An 18,690-nucleotide genomic window follows, 5' to 3' on the forward strand; every position below is an offset into this window, starting at 1 on the left:
TATCACAGTACATCACAGTACATCACAGTATATCACAGTACATCACAGTACATCACAGTATACCACAGTACCTCACAGTACATCACAGTACATGACAGTACATCACAGTACATCATAGTACATCACAGTACATCACAGTACATCATAGTACATCACAGTACATCACAGTACATCACAGTACATCACAGTATACCACAGTACATCACAGTACATCACAGTACATCACAGTACATCACAGTATACCACAGTACATCACAGTACATCATAGTACATCACAGTACATCATAGTACATCACAGTACATCACAGTACATCATAGTACATCACAGTACATCACAGTACATCACAGTACATCACAGTACATCACAGTACATCACAGTATACCACAGTACATCACAGTACATCACAGTACATCACAGTACATCACAGTACCTCATAGTACATCACAGTACATCACAGTATATCACAGTACATCACAGTACATCACAGTACCTCATAGTACATCACAGTACATCACAGTACATCACAGTACATCACAGTATACCACAGTATACCACAGTACATCACAGTACATCACAGTACATCACAGTACATCACAGTACATCACAGTACATCACAGTATACCACAGTACATCACAGTACATCACAGTACATCACAGTATACCACAGTACATCACAGTACATCACAGTACATCACAGTACATCACAGTATACCACAGTACATCACAGTACATCACAGTACATCACAGTACATCACAGTATACCACAGTACATCACAGTACATCACAGTACATCACAGTACCTCATAGTACATCACAGTACATCACAGTACATCACAGTACATCACAGTATACCACAGTATACCACAGTACATCACAGTACATCACAGTACATCACAGTACATCACAGTACATCACAGTATACCACAGTACATCACAGTACATCACAGTACATCACAGTATACCACAGTACATCACAGTACATCACAGTACATCACAGTACATCACAGTATACCACAGTACATCACAGTACATCACAGTACATCACAGTACATCACAGTACATCACAGTATACCACAGTACATCACAGTACATCACAGTATACCACAGTACATCACAGTACATCACAGTACATCACAGTACATCACAGTACATCACAGTACCTCATAGTACATCACAGTACATCACAGTATATCACAGTACATCACAGTACATCACAGTACCTCATAGTACATCACAGTACATCACAGTACATCACAGTACATCACAGTACATCACAGTACATCACAGTGCATCACAGTACATCACAGTACATCACAGTACATCACAGTACACCACAGTACATCACAGTATACCACAGTACATCACAGTACATCACAGTACATCACAGTACCTCATAGTACAGCACAGTACATCACAGTATATCACAGTACATCACAGTACATCACAGTATATCACAGTACATCACAGTACATCACAGTATACCACAGTACCTCACAGTACATCACAGTACATGACAGTACATCACAGTACATCATAGTACATCACAGTACATCACAGTACATCATAGTACATCACAGTACATCACAGTACATCACAGTACATCACAGTATACCACAGTACATCACAGTACATCACAGTACATCACAGTATACCACAGTACATCACAGTACATCATAGTACATCACAGTACATCATAGTACATCACAGTACATCACAGTACATCATAGTACATCACAGTACATCACAGTACATCACAGTACATCACAGTACATCACAGTATACCACAGTACATCACAGTACATCACAGTACATCACAGTACATCACAGTACCTCATAGTACATCACAGTACATCACAGTATATCACAGTACATCACAGTACATCACAGTACCTCATAGTACATCACAGTACATCACAGTACATCACAGTACATCACAGTACATCACAGTGCATCACAGTACATCACAGTACATCACAGTACATCACAGTACACCACAGTATATCACAGTGCATCACAGTACATCACAGTACATCACAGTACATCACAGTACACCACAGTACATCACAGTATACCACAGTACATCACAGTACATCACAGTACATCACAGTACCTCATAGTACAGCACAGTACATCACAGTATATCACAGTACATCACAGTATATCACAGTACATCACAGTACATCACAGTACATCACAGTACATCACAGTACATCACAGTATACCACATTATATCACAGTACATCACAGTACATCACAGTATATCACAGTACATCACAGTACATCACAGTACCTCACAGTACATCACAGTACATCACAGTACCTCATAGTACATCACAGTACCTCACAGTACATCACAGTACCTCATAGTACATCACAGTACATCACAGTATATCACAGTACATCACAGTACATCACAGTACCTCATAGTACATCACAGTACATCACAGTACATCACAGTACATCACAGTACATCACAGTGCATCACAGTACATCACAGTACATCACAGTACATCACAGTACACCACAGTACATCACAGTGCATCACAGTACATCACAGTACATCACAGTACATCACAGTATACCACAGTACATCACAGTACATCACAGTACATCACAGTACATCACAGTATACCACAGTACATCACAGTACATCACAGTACATCACAGTACATCACAGTACATCACAGTACATCACAGTACATCACAGTATACCACAGTACATCACAGTACATCACAGTACATCACAGTACATCACAGTATACCACAGTACATCACAGTACATCACAGTACATCACAGTACATCACAGTATACCACAGTACATCACAGTACATCACAGTACATCACAGTATACCACAGTACATCACAGTACATCACAGTACATCACAGTACATCACAGTACATCACAGTACCTCATAGTACATCACAGTACATCACAGTATATCACAGTACATCACAGTACATCACAGTACCTCATAGTACATCACAGTACATCACAGTACATCACAGTACATCACAGTACATCACAGTACATCACAGTGCATCACAGTACATCACAGTACATCACAGTACATCACAGTACACCACAGTACATCACAGTATACCACAGTACATCACAGTACATCACAGTACATCACAGTACCTCATAGTACAGCACAGTACATCACAGTATATCACAGTACATCACAGTACATCACAGTATATCACAGTACATCACAGTACATCACAGTATACCACAGTACCTCACAGTACATCACAGTACATGACAGTACATCACAGTACATCATAGTACATCACAGTACATCACAGTACATCATAGTACATCACAGTACATCACAGTACATCACAGTACATCACAGTATACCACAGTACATCACAGTACATCACAGTACATCACAGTACATCACAGTATACCACAGTACATCACAGTACATCATAGTACATCACAGTACATCATAGTACATCACAGTACATCACAGTACATCATAGTACATCACAGTACATCACAGTACATCACAGTACATCACAGTACATCACAGTACATCACAGTATACCACAGTACATCACAGTACATCACAGTACATCACAGTACCTCATAGTACATCACAGTACATCACAGTATATCACAGTACATCACAGTACATCACAGTACCTCATAGTACATCACAGTACATCACAGTACATCACAGTACATCACAGTATACCACAGTATACCACAGTACATCACAGTACATCACAGTACATCACAGTACATCACAGTACATCACAGTACATCACAGTATACCACAGTACATCACAGTACATCACAGTACATCACAGTATACCACAGTACATCACAGTACATCACAGTACATCACAGTACATCACAGTATACCACAGTACATCACAGTACATCACAGTACATCACAGTACATCACAGTATACCACAGTACATCACAGTACATCACAGTACATCACAGTACCTCATAGTACATCACAGTACATCACAGTACATCACAGTACATCACAGTATACCACAGTATACCACAGTACATCACAGTACATCACAGTACATCACAGTACATCACAGTACATCACAGTACATCACAGTATACCACAGTACATCACAGTACATCACAGTACATCACAGTATACCACAGTACATCACAGTACATCACAGTACATCACAGTACATCACAGTATACCACAGTACATCACAGTACATCACAGTACATCACAGTACATCACAGTATACCACAGTACATCACAGTACATCACAGTACATCACAGTATACCACAGTACATCACAGTACATCACAGTACATCACAGTACATCACAGTACATCACAGTACCTCATAGTACATCACAGTACATCACAGTATATCACAGTACATCACAGTACATCACAGTACCTCATAGTACATCACAGTACATCACAGTACATCACAGTACATCACAGTACATCACAGTACATCACAGTGCATCACAGTACATCACAGTACATCACAGTACATCACAGTACACCACAGTACATCACAGTATACCACAGTACATCACAGTACATCACAGTACATCACAGTACCTCATAGTACAGCACAGTACATCACAGTATATCACAGTACATCACAGTACATCACAGTATATCACAGTACATCACAGTACATCACAGTATACCACAGTACCTCACAGTACATCACAGTACATGACAGTACATCACAGTACATCATAGTACATCACAGTACATCACAGTACATCATAGTACATCACAGTACATCACAGTACATCACAGTACATCACAGTATACCACAGTACATCACAGTACATCACAGTACATCACAGTACATCACAGTATACCACAGTACATCACAGTACATCATAGTACATCACAGTACATCATAGTACATCACAGTACATCACAGTACATCATAGTACATCACAGTACATCACAGTACATCACAGTACATCACAGTATACCACAGTACATCACAGTACATCACAGTACATCACAGTACATCACAGTACCTCATAGTACATCACAGTACATCACAGTATATCACAGTACATCACAGTACATCACAGTACCTCATAGTACATCACAGTACATCACAGTACATCACAGTACATCACAGTACATCACAGTGCATCACAGTACATCACAGTACATCACAGTACATCACAGTACACCACAGTATATCACAGTGCATCACAGTACATCACAGTACATCACAGTACATCACAGTACACCACAGTACATCACAGTATACCACAGTACATCACAGTACATCACAGTACATCACAGTACCTCATAGTACAGCACAGTACATCACAGTATATCACAGTACATCACAGTATATCACAGTACATCACAGTACATCACAGTACATCACAGTACATCACAGTACATCACAGTATACCACAGTATATCACAGTACATCACAGTACATCACAGTATATCACAGTACATCACAGTACATCACAGTACCTCACAGTACATCACAGTACATCACAGTACCTCATAGTACATCACAGTACCTCACAGTACATCACAGTACCTCATAGTACATCACAGTACATCACAGTACCTCACAGTACATCACAGTACCTCACAGTACATCACAGTACATCACAGTACCTCACAGTACATCACAGTACATCACAGTACCTCATAGTACATCACAGTACATCACAGTACATCACAGTACCTCATAGTACATCACAGTACCTCACAGTACATCACAGTACATCACAGTACCTCATAGTACATCACAGTACCTCACAGTACATCACAGTACATCACAGTACCTCATAGTACATCACAGTACATCACAGTACATCACAGTACATCACAGTACATCACAGTATACCACAGTATATCACAGTACATCACAGTACATCACAGTACATCACAGTACATCACAGTACACCACAGTATATCACAGTGCATCACAGTACATCACAGTACATCACAGTACATCACAGTACACCACAGTACATCACAGTATACCACAGTACATCACAGTACATCACAGTACATCACAGTACCTCATAGTACAGCACAGTACATCACAGTATATCACAGTACATCACAGTATATCACAGTACATCACAGTACATCACAGTACATCACAGTACGTGAGGCTGCACAACTGTACATCTGAGGTGCAGCACTAGAGCTCCACAGAGTACAGTGCTCTCTTTTTTCTTCACCTTCTACACCTCGGACTTCACCTGCAGCACCAGCAGTTGTCGCCTCCAGAAGTTCTCTGATGACTCGGCCATGGTCGGCTGTGTGTGTGAGGAGAATGACATGGAGTGCAGGTCAGTCATCGTGGACTTTGTGGACTGGTGTGAGCATAACCACCAGTAAGACAAAAGAAATGGCGATTGACTTACGGAGCAACACTCCTCCTCACTCCATGGTAATCATTGAGGTGGTGGATACCTTTAAGTACTCGGGTGTTCACCTCAAAAGTAAACTGAACTGGTCCAACAACACATATTCTCTATGTTAGAAGGGCCAAACTTACCTAGGAGACTGAGGTCCTTTGAAGTTCATTAGAATCTGCTAAAATCCTTTCATCACTCGGTTGTTGGCTCTGTTTTTCACCCTGCTGGGGTCTGTCGGGGTTCAGGCAGCTCTGACCGAGACAGACAGCGACTGAACAAGCTAGTTCAAAAACCTAGCTTGGTTCTGGCCTGCCAGCTAGATTCAGTTGAGGATACACGTGAAAGGAGGATGCTGGGGAAGTCGACCTCTATCTTGGAAAAATCTCCTACCTACTTCATCCCACCGTGGAGACCATGGACAGCTCCTTCAGTGGCAACCTGAGACTTCCCAGATGTAAAACAGAATGCTACCGTAGGTCATTCATCCCCTCTGCAGTGCACGTATAACTCCTCAGTTTACCCGGTACTGTCATTATCCTGGTTCATAATAACATCTATGAAATGTCCAACATGTATTCATTACTTGTGCAATACTGGATGGACATTAGTACGTCTGTGTTTCTTACAGTATGCTGCATAGTTCTGGACACACAGTTTTCCTTTTCATTTGTTGCTTTTAGTGACTGAAAGTTACAATAATAGCTCAACACTCAGATGCTCACCCAGGAGTTTATGAGTCCCATACCCAGTGCTTTAAGTGTGGCGGTACGCACTGGTATGCAGTACTGACACTTCTCATTTTTACTTCTCAGCCTACACAGACGTTTCTCTAGGGTACGGAGAGTAACGGTAGTTTTTCCGCTCATTTAGTAGTTGAAATCTCAGAGATTTCTGAAAAAAAAATCTGTTTGTCTTCTAGTAAACACCAGTCATCCACAGTCACCACCAGTACCGCCCTTCCTGATGGCAGAACGTACTCCAAGAGAGCTTCTTTTTGTGCAAAAGGATGGATTCTCTCCAAATGCGCCAAGTATGCACTTTACTGCACACGAGTTATCCGACAAGTGCATGTACCCACGCACAGCACCTGACCAGCCAGTGGTTAAATGTGCCAACAGGTCCATGGCTGAAGAGGAGAGATGGCATCCAAACAGAAATATAGATCAGGAATAAAAGAAACAAAGTGTTAAAACCAGAGGAGGAGTCTTCTACTGTACAGTGAGAATGTTGTTAACAAAAGGAAAACTTTGTAGGCAGAAATCATGAGACAGAAGAGAGGTTGATTCTGTCCGCAGGTGGACTGGAGAGGTCATTTTACAGCAGGCCAGATGATCAAGTGTTAAATGCAGGGCCGGTGCTAGCCATTTGTGTGCCCTAAGCATGAATGCTCTGTGGTGCCACCACCCCCACCCTTAGGAAAAAAGGAACTATGCAAAGTTTATGTTTATGTATTTAGCCGACGCTTTTGTCCAAAGCGACTTACAAGTTGCTTCTTTATTTGAAATTGAAGTTGAACTAAAATGATAAATTGTAATCTAAATAAAACATCAAACAAATTTTGCCTCAACAGCATCACCACATTTTAGAAAGAAAATAAGTAATAATAATAATAATAATAATAATAATAATAATAATAATAATAGCAGCATTGTAATTTAAAAAAGGATCTATGAAATTATTCAATTAGGTTTGGCTAAATATTAAGAATGTGTAACAAAGACTTATCCTAGTACCAAATGAGACCTTTTGTACATTTTATTTCTTTATTTCTACACATTAATCATGGGGGATAAATCTGTCTGTCTGTCTGTCTATCGACAGCTAAGAGTTACAGCTATGTCGCAAATGGGAACATTTATAATTCGTGTAAAATAATTTAAATTCCTTCTTATGTACTTTCTGTTTCTTTTCTGTTTCCATGGTTTTCTGTTCTTGTCTAGCATGCAGAGTAACAAAGGTTTTACCTTATTTTGCTGAGTTTCAGCGACTGCCGGTCGCCTTCGTCAGAGCTTTGGTGGTGTCACATCCGTTACTGTTCATCATCGTCCTTTACTGCCCTCAGAAATATTTTTTGCCAAGAAAAATGATATGCTGTATGTTGAGCTAATTTCATGATGTAATTGCGTCCACTACACAGAGAAATAATTCTCATGTGGGTCATCAGAATGAAGTTATTAAGGTTATGAAAGCAAACATAGCTGGAATCTCAGATTTAAATCACATCAGCCGGTAGGGAAAAGGAACATTTGAGGAATTCTGGCCTCTGCCAGCTTCTGGCCTGTTACAGTTTTTCTCAGTTGCTTTGGTGCATTTCTCACAACAGAATTGATCTCTGCACCACTATTAAGGCTTTTCTCCATACAGTTAGTGCAAACTGCAAAACATGGTGGATAACTTGCTAAAGTGAGTCACTTCATCAAAAAGAAAAGTTGGTTGCTCAGAATAAGTAGTCAGTGCTTCAAAAGCAAGTCCCTTAATCAAAACAGATCATATATTCATCAAAAGCAAGTACTTATATCAGTCAAAGTGTCAGGGCTGTCACATTTACAAGTCATTACAGCACCTTTGGTCACAAAATCAAATGGTCTGAACATGTTCTCATTGTGTCCGATTTCTTTGTAGGTGCTTCCCAATGACGTGTCAAGTCTGGACAGCATGCATGGCACGTTGAAAACCATCAACTGTAAAGGAAAATCAAGACACTTCATATGCGCTCTTGATAATATTTAGTAATTGAAACTGTCCACAATGGTGCAACTGGGGAAATACAGTAAAACAAACATTTTACAGCAAACATAAACTCACTTAGACAGTAAACCTTACTGCAGTAGTTATGAAACAAAGAAAAACTGAACAGACACTGCTGCATATCAGTCATTGATATCTAGACGCTCCCGTCTGTCTGCCCACATATTTTCATCAGCATCACAGGGAATGTCCGCTCTATCCACCCTCTGCAGGACTCTGCTGTGATGTCATCACAAGCTGCATCCATAGCTGCTAGCAGGGCCATGTGGGTATGTGGATGCCTGTCATATACCTTCCACCTCCAGGAAGAGAAAAACTCCTCAATTGGGTTTAGGAATGGAGTGTAAGGAGGAAGAAACTCCATAAGCATCCTGTCGTGTGCTGCAAACCACTGCCTGACTACAGCAGAGTGATGGTTATCCCAAACCACTACATACATCGTCCGATTGTCGCCAGGACACACACCAATTTTCATTAGTGTGAGATAAGGTTCACCTGAGAAAAGTAATTTAAGGAGATTTCCATGGAAACTCCTTAAAAATAGGGTTTTCAAAATGGGTGTACCAAGTGTTTGACAAGATGTTCAACAGTTTTGAGTGCAATGACACGAGCAATGAAATGAAGACTATCAGTTGTAAGGACAATGACTATTCAGCCGGTACAAGTATAAATAATTGTGACATTCATGATAAAAGCAAGGAGATAGTGACCATTCTTTAGACATTTGTACTTACTCAACTGCTTCATGTCCAAAGGCAGATGCCTTTGGATGAAATGAACATGAAACCGCCACTAGCTTGTGCCAAAACGACCACATGTTGTGGAGGTTGAAGTAAGTAAGTAAAACTTTATTTATATAGCACTTTTCACAGATAAAATCACAAAGTGCTTCACAACATACATAAAAAGGCAAAACAGTACAGGAGCACAAGGTCAACGTACATAAAAGCTTGTCTAAATAAAAGTGTCTTCAGCTGCTTTCTAAAAGAATCAACAGAGTCGGCCACATGAAGAAACGGGCAGGGGGTTCCGAAATCTGGGAGCTACAGCTTGAAAGGACAGGTCCCCTCTAGTTTTAAATCTGGTCTTAGGGACCTCCAGTAGGTTCTGACCCGAGGACCGTAGAGTGCGGCCAGAAGAGTGAGGGATTAAAAGGTCTGAAGATGTGACTTCAGACCTAATCTTGTTTACACATACAGAGAATGTTCTGTTATTTAAATGGGAGGAAAACCACTTCAGAACCGTACCAGAAAATCCTAAGTCATTGTGTAGTCGATGTAACAGAATTTTATGGTCAACCGTGTCAAAAGCTGAAGACAAATCCAATAAAACCAGTACAGTATTGTTGGGGTTATTAGGTAGCGAATAATTTGTAAGCTTCTACTCACTTTTGGATTCTTCAATAAATTCTGTAAATATGGGAATATTTACCGATGTATTAATTAATTAAGATACTCTTTAGGAATCTACGGGGCACCATCCCCTTTAACCGGGGAAAACTGAATCCAAAACTCTTATCAGTCTATCAAAAGGATGTGAATCCTAGGAGCAGAGATTTCTAGTCAACACAAGAAGTCGCTTGGGACAAAAATCTGAATGTTATAACATTTAATTAAACAATTTGTCAAATGAATAAACAATGAAATAAATGAATAATAACCATGTGATATGATTGAAGATGTATATTCAAAATAATGTTCAAGGTGTTTTGTGTGTGTGTGTGTGTGTGTGTGTGTGTGTGTGTGTGTGTGTGTGTGTGTTTCTAAAATGGAGTCTGTATACAAGATGGCTGACCCCCTTGTCTGACTAAAGTGTGGGTGGCAACTTGCACTTTAACCTCCAAAGCACTTAGAATCAGAAGTAACTTAACCTTAAAACACTCAAAACGTTTCAAAGGATCGTGAAGCTTCACCAAAGATTAATCACAAATTAATATCTTTTAGTTTAACCGCTTGGCCATAGCAGAAACCATTTTAAGATACCAAACAATGATCAATAAGCAATTTATTCTTTCAAAAATGCCCCGACGGACGTATTTGGGAACGAAAAAGAGAAAACTCGTCTGGTAATTTGAAGCAACAGCGCGGTTTTATTGCTTATTCTAAACTATAAAGGAAATGGGAGAAGGAAGAAGGAGAGAGAGAGAAGATGAGTTTTCTGATCACCAGAACAGCGAGGCGTCCCTCCCTGTTTGATTTGACGGTTCTCCGTGGTTTTCTCCGCAGTTCGGCGTCATCCGTCGGTTTGATGGCTTTCCCCGCTGTTTTCGGCGTTCTCCGTGAGTTTGATGGAGTTGCTGTTTTCCAGCCCGGTTCTTGTGTTCTCCCCCTTCAGCAGCTAAGGCAGCGAGCGGTTGAACAGTCCTGATGGGCTTGTAGCTTAGCTTTCCAGCGGTTCCGTGAGCTCCACTTGAGCACTTAGACCTCCCGCGTGCTCAAGTTGGTCAGAGCGTGCAACGAGCATGTCTTTACAGCCAGTGATCCTGGGCAAAAGAACAATAAGGACGTTGTTCCGTTGTAATTTATAGCCTTCGGAGTTGGCGGGAAAACTCCGTGAGCTCCCGCCCATGCGCAGAACGTGTTTCTGGTATTAGGCGGTGACGTCTTCACATTGCTTCCGTGTGCAAAGCATCATGGGAAATGAAGTGTCTTTTGGCGCTGATGTTTAATATCTGCTTTTCAAAGCAATTTAGCACCGTCTTTGGAGAAAATTACTGCAGCAATTTCTCACGAGGGCATACCCTCAACAGTATATTGGCCAGAGTCTGCCGCCATCAGTACATCATTAGATACCTTTAACAGAGCTGTCCCAGTGGAATGCATCTTACGAAAGCCTGATTGGAACTTATCTAAAACATTATTAAGGTCCAGAAAAGTAGTCAGCTGCCCTGCCACCAACTTCTCCAGAACTTTAGCCAAAAAAGGGAGTTTTGAAATTGGCCTATAGTTGCCAGGTTCAGATGGGTCCAAATTGGGCTTTTTCAAAATAGGGCTTAAGTCTGCTTGTTTGAAGTAGCTTGGAACTGACCCAGTAGAAAGCGAAATGTTAAAGAGTTTGGCGATGTTTGGGCCAACAACATCCCAAACTTTGAAGAGCAGTGATGAGGGAACTACTAATGGGCCGGAAGAAGCCTCATCTTTTCCAGAGCAGCTTGTATGTCCTCCGCAGTAACAGGAATACATGAGGACCACAAGCTGTCTGAGTGACCAATGTTAGAATTTAAGACAGGGGATGGAGTAACACTAGCCCTAATGTCATCAACTTTATTTTACAAAAAAGTTTAAAAATCTGTTGCAGTCCACAGTAGAAAAAACAGGTACCATGGAAGCCGTCGGTGAAACAATTTTACTGATGGTGTCAAACAAGATTTTAGGGTTTTTCCTGTTCATGTTCACAAAGTTAAAAAAGTACGAAGATCTGGCCTGTTTAATCGACTCGTTGAGCGATGAGATCAACTCTTTTAAATGCAATCTGTGGACCTCAAGTTCTGTAGATTTCCACAAACGTTCCACCTTACGGCAATATCTTCTAACCAGCTTGATGTTTTCATTCATCCAAGGGATAGTGTTTTTAGAAAAAGATATTTGTTCCCTAACTGGGGCAACCTGGTTTAGAAGGGACAAACAGTGACTATTAAATGAGTCAATAAAATGATCAGCATCACTGTGACCATCAAAACGTTCTGACTCAAACAGATTGGAGAAATTTTCAACAGCAGTTTGATTGATAATTCACCTTTGGGAAATTACTTTATGAGGTTTACGTTCTAATTTAAAACACAGATTAAAATACACACAGCAGTGATCAGTAAAATGAACATCCACAGCCCTCAGCTGGTCTATATTAAGACCAAAAGAAAAAACTACATCTTAGGTATGGCCTTTCGAATGTGTAGAGCCAGGCCCATGCTGTTTAAAATGGAAGGACTCAGTGAGATTCAGTAGCTCTGATGCTGTCTTGCAAGAAGGATTATCAATATGAATGTTCATATCTCCAAGGATTAAAACATTCTCAAGTTTAATAACACCGGACAAGAACTCTGAAAATTCATCTAAAAACCTGCGTGCAGGACCCGGAGGACGATAAACTAAAACACAGTAAAATGAGTCCGTTTTCCCAACCTTAACCATTTGCAGCTCAAAGGAGTTGTAAGAGGGTTGGTTCATAAGCCGACAGGAGAAGCAGTCCCTGTAGATAAGAGCGAGTTCGCCACCTCGCCGCTCGGGGTCCCAAACACAGAACAGCCAGGAGGGCACAGCTCGTTTAAAAGCATGTGATCTTGTTCCCTCTGCCAAGTTTCTGTCAAACACATGAGATCCAGATGTTCTTCATTAAACATATCTCCAAGGATGAAAGTTTTATTCGCTATGGAGCGAACGTTCAGCAGGGCGATCCTTGCTGTCGCGCACTGGGCCGCTGATGCGCTCTGGGCAGGTTGGCACCGCACTGCAGAGCAGGCGCCGTTCACACATTCCGCCTGGTAGGGGACAGCTCGGAGGATCCGCTCATGGGATGTATGGAACCGGCTACGTCGAGACGGGAAAGTCCGGTCAGAGAGCCACGATCGTGGCACCACATGGGACAGCACTGGCACCTCCGCGGGACCACATCGTGGCACATAGACTGGCACCGGTCGGAGGCATCGCTTGCTTATTGCAAATCTGGACTCACTACTGTTACAACCAGGTGTCTAGGGGGCCTGGGGTAACATGGAGGACGCGTGACACAAAGGAAAATTAACAAAGGTTTTATTTACTTTCTCTTAATTCAGAAAAGATGACTATTATTCTTTTAACCACCACGGATCTAAATCCACTTTTACCAAAACAGGTTCAAACAGTAAGAGCACAATATCGAAGTTCTAAGTGGGAGACAACAGACCAGAGGAAAGGCAGCTCTGCACTATTGTCCCCCTTTGGTGAGGAGCTCCAGCTGGTCCTTTAAACAATTTGCGGCTGATGAAAACCCAGCTCAGCGGGTGCAGGGAGGAGCAAGGGTGAGCCAACATAGTCTGCAGGCAGGCTCCTCAGATGCAACATAAAATGCACAAAAAAATGAAATCACAACACAAAAAGGCTCCAGCCGTAACAACTACGTACAGATGTGTTCCCATAATGTTTTCTTAGCCTGGACTGGATTCCAGCTCTAGATCCATGCTTCCTTCTCCGTCCACGGCGGCTTGAGGGCTGCAAGCATTCCAGTGCTGACGTGGCACAAACATATGCTCCTTAATACGGAAAAGCGTTTGTCGATCATAATGGTATTGACTGACAGCCGAGACACAGTTTGTTGACAAACTTGATAAGGCAAAAAATATAATCAAACAGATCACCAACATGCGAGAAAGTGGTGACGAAGCACACAGAGCAGAGGCCGAGCCTAACACAGGCGCCATCATGCAGAAATCGTCGTCTGAAAAGGTTGAACTAACTGTTGTGCAAAGTTTAATTCTGTTGTGAGAAATGCACCAAAGCAACTGAGAAAAACTGTAAGGAAAAAGAGTGTGAGGGATTTTCCTATTATATCATAATCATATCATAAGCTGTAGTAGTACTTACAATACTTTCATTGTGTAACTTCCCTTTTGGACCAAAACAAATCTTAATCTTCTTGAATGATGGATTTCTGGTTGTAACAGGGTCAGTGCTGAAGGTGGAAGTGAACCCTAGCTCTCTCTGTTCTAGCTGCTTCTGTTGAGTGAAGCTTCTCAAACTGAGGCTCATCGTTGGCACAATAATACTTGAGTGGCCTGACTATCATAAGCTCAGCTCAGCTCTGACCCCACTGATGACTGCATCCTGAAAATATCTGTGCTTCAGCAAAAGACTCCTGCTATTGCTGACAGAGGCTGGTCATGTGACCTGTGCACAAACCAAGGTGTATAACTAAATGGCCCTTCATGATAGAACACTTTAGAGGGTGAGGACCTGCTCTTACCCCACTAGGAGCTATTCCTTAGGCAATGTGGGCTCCAGGTTTATAAATTGGTTCTGTCTTACCAGTAAGGGATCTAATCTTTTCAAGGAAGATGGTAAGTGTTGGTTTATGTGGCTGCTTCTGTAACATCGCCAACATGCTGGCCCTGCAGTATCCTTTCAGCCTGGACTTCCTATGTTGTGTCTGCCTCCTGACTGCTGGGATGGGTAATCTAACATGTGAGTGTAGAAACTCAGCTGTTGGGTACAAACTCTGATGTTAAGATGGTCAATCAGGCTGTAACTGTTAATCCTTTCATAGAAAGTGATTTGAGTCATCATGAACATGATGCACCCATAAAAATGAAACACCAGAGAGGGGCAAGCACCAAGCTGCTGCAACTGTGTGCACTGCCATTTCTGGGAGGGATGCAACATGACGGTTCAACATTTATTTTAGATATGATTTTGTTCGAGTTTTTGGATAAGATCCAATTCTTTGGAGTCTGGCAGATGATTGACAAAACCTGGAATCCACTCTTCACCTAACTATAAGATCAGGCTGATTACTGTTATGGGCTCGATACACGAGAGGCGACAAATGACCGCAATCAGCGAAATTCGTCGCTGTCGCTTTTATTGCCTGACACACGGGAGGCGACCCGCGGTCAGCGGCAAAGCCGTCTACGCGTTCTGTTCCATGGCGAAATCGAAAGTTTTAAATGATTAGTTTGTATGTTAAATACATGCATTTTTTTCGTTAGGTTTGCTATTGTACTAGACAAACTTACTAAAACGTTTTGCGTTTGTTAAGTACTTACCTGATGTGTTAATTCTGGCACCAACAATTTCCCACGCCGCGGCCTTTTTGTGAATATTTTTATATTCTTTGGTAGAATTATTGTACAGTTCTGGGAAATCTGTCTCAGCAAGTATCAACTTCTCCTCCATGTTTGCTCGGAGACGTATGGAGCATCCTGTCCGCTCATTGGTCAGTGAATGAAACCTCCGTTGATTGGTCCTCGTCCGAGCGACAGCGATGAAAAGTTGAAAATATTTCAACTTTCTGGGATCGCGTCGCTGAGTCGCCTGTGCACGACACGTGCACAAGCGCAAAATTTCACACGCACTTTTTTCGCATTTCGCTTGTCAGGAGGGAGACCCGCGATTATCGCTTTGTCGCGCATGTCTCATTGAAAATGAATGGAGGAGAGGCGATGTCGCCTCCCGTGTGTCGAGCACAGCTTCAAATAGAATCCATTATAGTCTATGGAGTGTAACAAACCAGTCGCGACGTGGCAATTTTCAGAAGTGAAAAATACCGCGAATCTGCGAATTCCCCCTGAAAAATGCTCCAAAGAAAAAATCCGCGAAGCAGCGAATCTGCGATGAACGAACCGCGAAGTAGCGAGGGATTACTGTATAGTGAAGTTGACTAGTTCATACACCCCCTACTGCTGCTCTCCAGAGTGTTCTGCAGCATAATCAGCACGTTCTCTTTGAACTTGATAGTGTAATGACCTGGCTGGGGTTGTAAGCCAGGTGCATTCTGGGTATTGTGTTATATGTGTTTCCCATCGTTCTGCTAGTTCCTATGTGCTGATTTGCGTGTTGTGTGAGTGTTATGTAAGCCACAGGGAAGGTGATGTGTGTTCTGTGGAGCGGGTTGAATTAGCATGGTTAACTGACACCGTGACTCTGTGTGGTAGGAGCGTGATAGAGGATCGTGTCTGTAGCGTTACAAAGCGTTGAAGAAAAAGCCCAATAAAGGTCCGCGTGAACCTCTACTGCCTCCTGCTGGTTGATTTGGGGACTGTAACCCTGCCGCTGGGACGCTCATACTTGCTTGTCACCACATTCCACCCGGCCACAATAAGAGACCGGCCATTATTTACCTCCGCTGACTCCGACACCGGCCAAAATTGGAGACCCGGCCTTTAATTGAATACCGGCCTGTATTAGAGGATTTACGGTATATGTGTGTGTGTGTGTGTGTGTGTGTGTGTGTGTGTATATATATATATATATATATATATATATATATATATATATATATATATATATACATATGTATATATATGTGTGTGTGTGTGTGTGTGTATATATATAGTAACTCTTTAGTTTAGAGAACACAAATTAATCATTATTTAGCTGCCAATTAATATGCATATTAGTGGACTACTAAGTCTGAACTGATCTAAGCACTTATTACTAATACTGTAATTCATAATTACTAAATACATTAGATTTTATACATTTTTTAAATATATAATTCTAACATTAGCAGGTCATAAATTAAGAGTTTTATCAAAATAAGCCATTCATAATGGTTTGTTAACTGAAAGTAAACAGTTTGTTGCTGATTAATGGACATACTAATTAATTCAAATCAATATGTGGCTTTTAAGGAAGTAAGTCAAGGGGAACATATTCTTGCCTTAAGTGGTTGATTGATTGTTGTTTAGGCTCTATTAACATGTGGAGTTTGGTGTTTATTTACATGATACCAGAACACAATATTTTTGGTTATTAATGCAGAATAACTATTCCCCTTGATTTACTTCTTTCAAAAGCCACATATTGATTTGAACTAATCAGTATGTGCCGTAATCATCAACAAACCATTTAGTTTCAGTTAACAAACCATTATAAATGGCTTATTTTGATAAAACTCTTAATTTATGGCCTGTTAATATTAGAATTACAGCGTTGGTAATAAACACCTAATAATAGCTTAATAATGACTAGGTCAGACTTAGTAGTCCACTAATATGCATATTAATTGACAGCTAATTAATGGTTAATTTCTGTTCCCTAAAGTGTTACTATATATATATATATATATATATATATATATATATATATATATATATATTAATAAAACGAGATATACGTTTTAGCAGCACATTGATTGCGAGGACAACTGAACATTCACTGTGTGCGATATAAATTAATAAGTCAATGAATCTCTTAATATTTATTGGACTTCAAATATTAAAAAATGAATATATTGGCATCTAATTTTTGTTCTGAATAATGGACTGCAGGACCCACATTTAACCACTAACTACTGCGATCTCTTATCTCTCACCAACAGGTGTGGAAAGGCACCTGGCCAGTGCAGTAATTGTTAAGTGGGGAGAAAAAGAACTGCCCTATTACCATGGGGAAACAGAACAGCAAACTGCGGCCAGAGATGCTGCAGGACCTCCGAGAAAATACGGAGTTCTCTGACCATGAGCTGCAGGAGTGGTACAAGGTAAGCTCTACACACTACAAACAGAGATATAGTCACATACACAATAATTCTTCATACTCTACCCATGGTCATTATGTACTATAAGTTTCTTCTCTTCTGTACTTACTTCCTTAATTAACTGGGTGCAGGACAACCAGCTAGTAGCTATTTTCTGTAAGCTCCCCCAAGAATACAATACCCCCCCTCCCCCCAAAAAGTGGCAGGAGGGGTGCACGTATTCTCCGTCGGGGTGGGGTTGATAATGTTGTCAGCGTATCCCAGAGCAGGTGTGGGAGTGTGCTGTATCTGGCATCTGTTTTGCATTTCCATCAGGGAATCTCCAAGTGGGGGGAGGGGGAATGGGGTGGTGGTGTCTCGCACTCCCCTGCCCCCTTCTCGTGCCCTCCCCCCGGTGGGTGCATG

General features: G+C 41.3%; 1 protein-coding gene across 1 annotated transcript in view; it reads left to right on the forward strand.

Moving 5' to 3' along the window:
• Positions 1–18,690, forward strand: part of hpca (hippocalcin) — a 61,558-nt gene that overhangs the window by 27,195 nt on the left and 15,673 nt on the right. Inside the window, exon 2 of the mRNA XM_015974274.3 lies at positions 18,127–18,288. Within this exon, the coding sequence (XP_015829760.1) occupies positions 18,193–18,288 (96 nt within the window). The 5' untranslated portion in view covers positions 18,127–18,192. The remainder of the gene's footprint in view (positions 1–18,126; positions 18,289–18,690) is intronic.

This window comes from Nothobranchius furzeri, chromosome 11, assembly GCF_043380555.1.
Source record: "Nothobranchius furzeri strain GRZ-AD chromosome 11, NfurGRZ-RIMD1, whole genome shotgun sequence".
NCBI classification, from domain to species: Eukaryota; Metazoa; Chordata; class Actinopteri; order Cyprinodontiformes; family Nothobranchiidae; genus Nothobranchius; species Nothobranchius furzeri.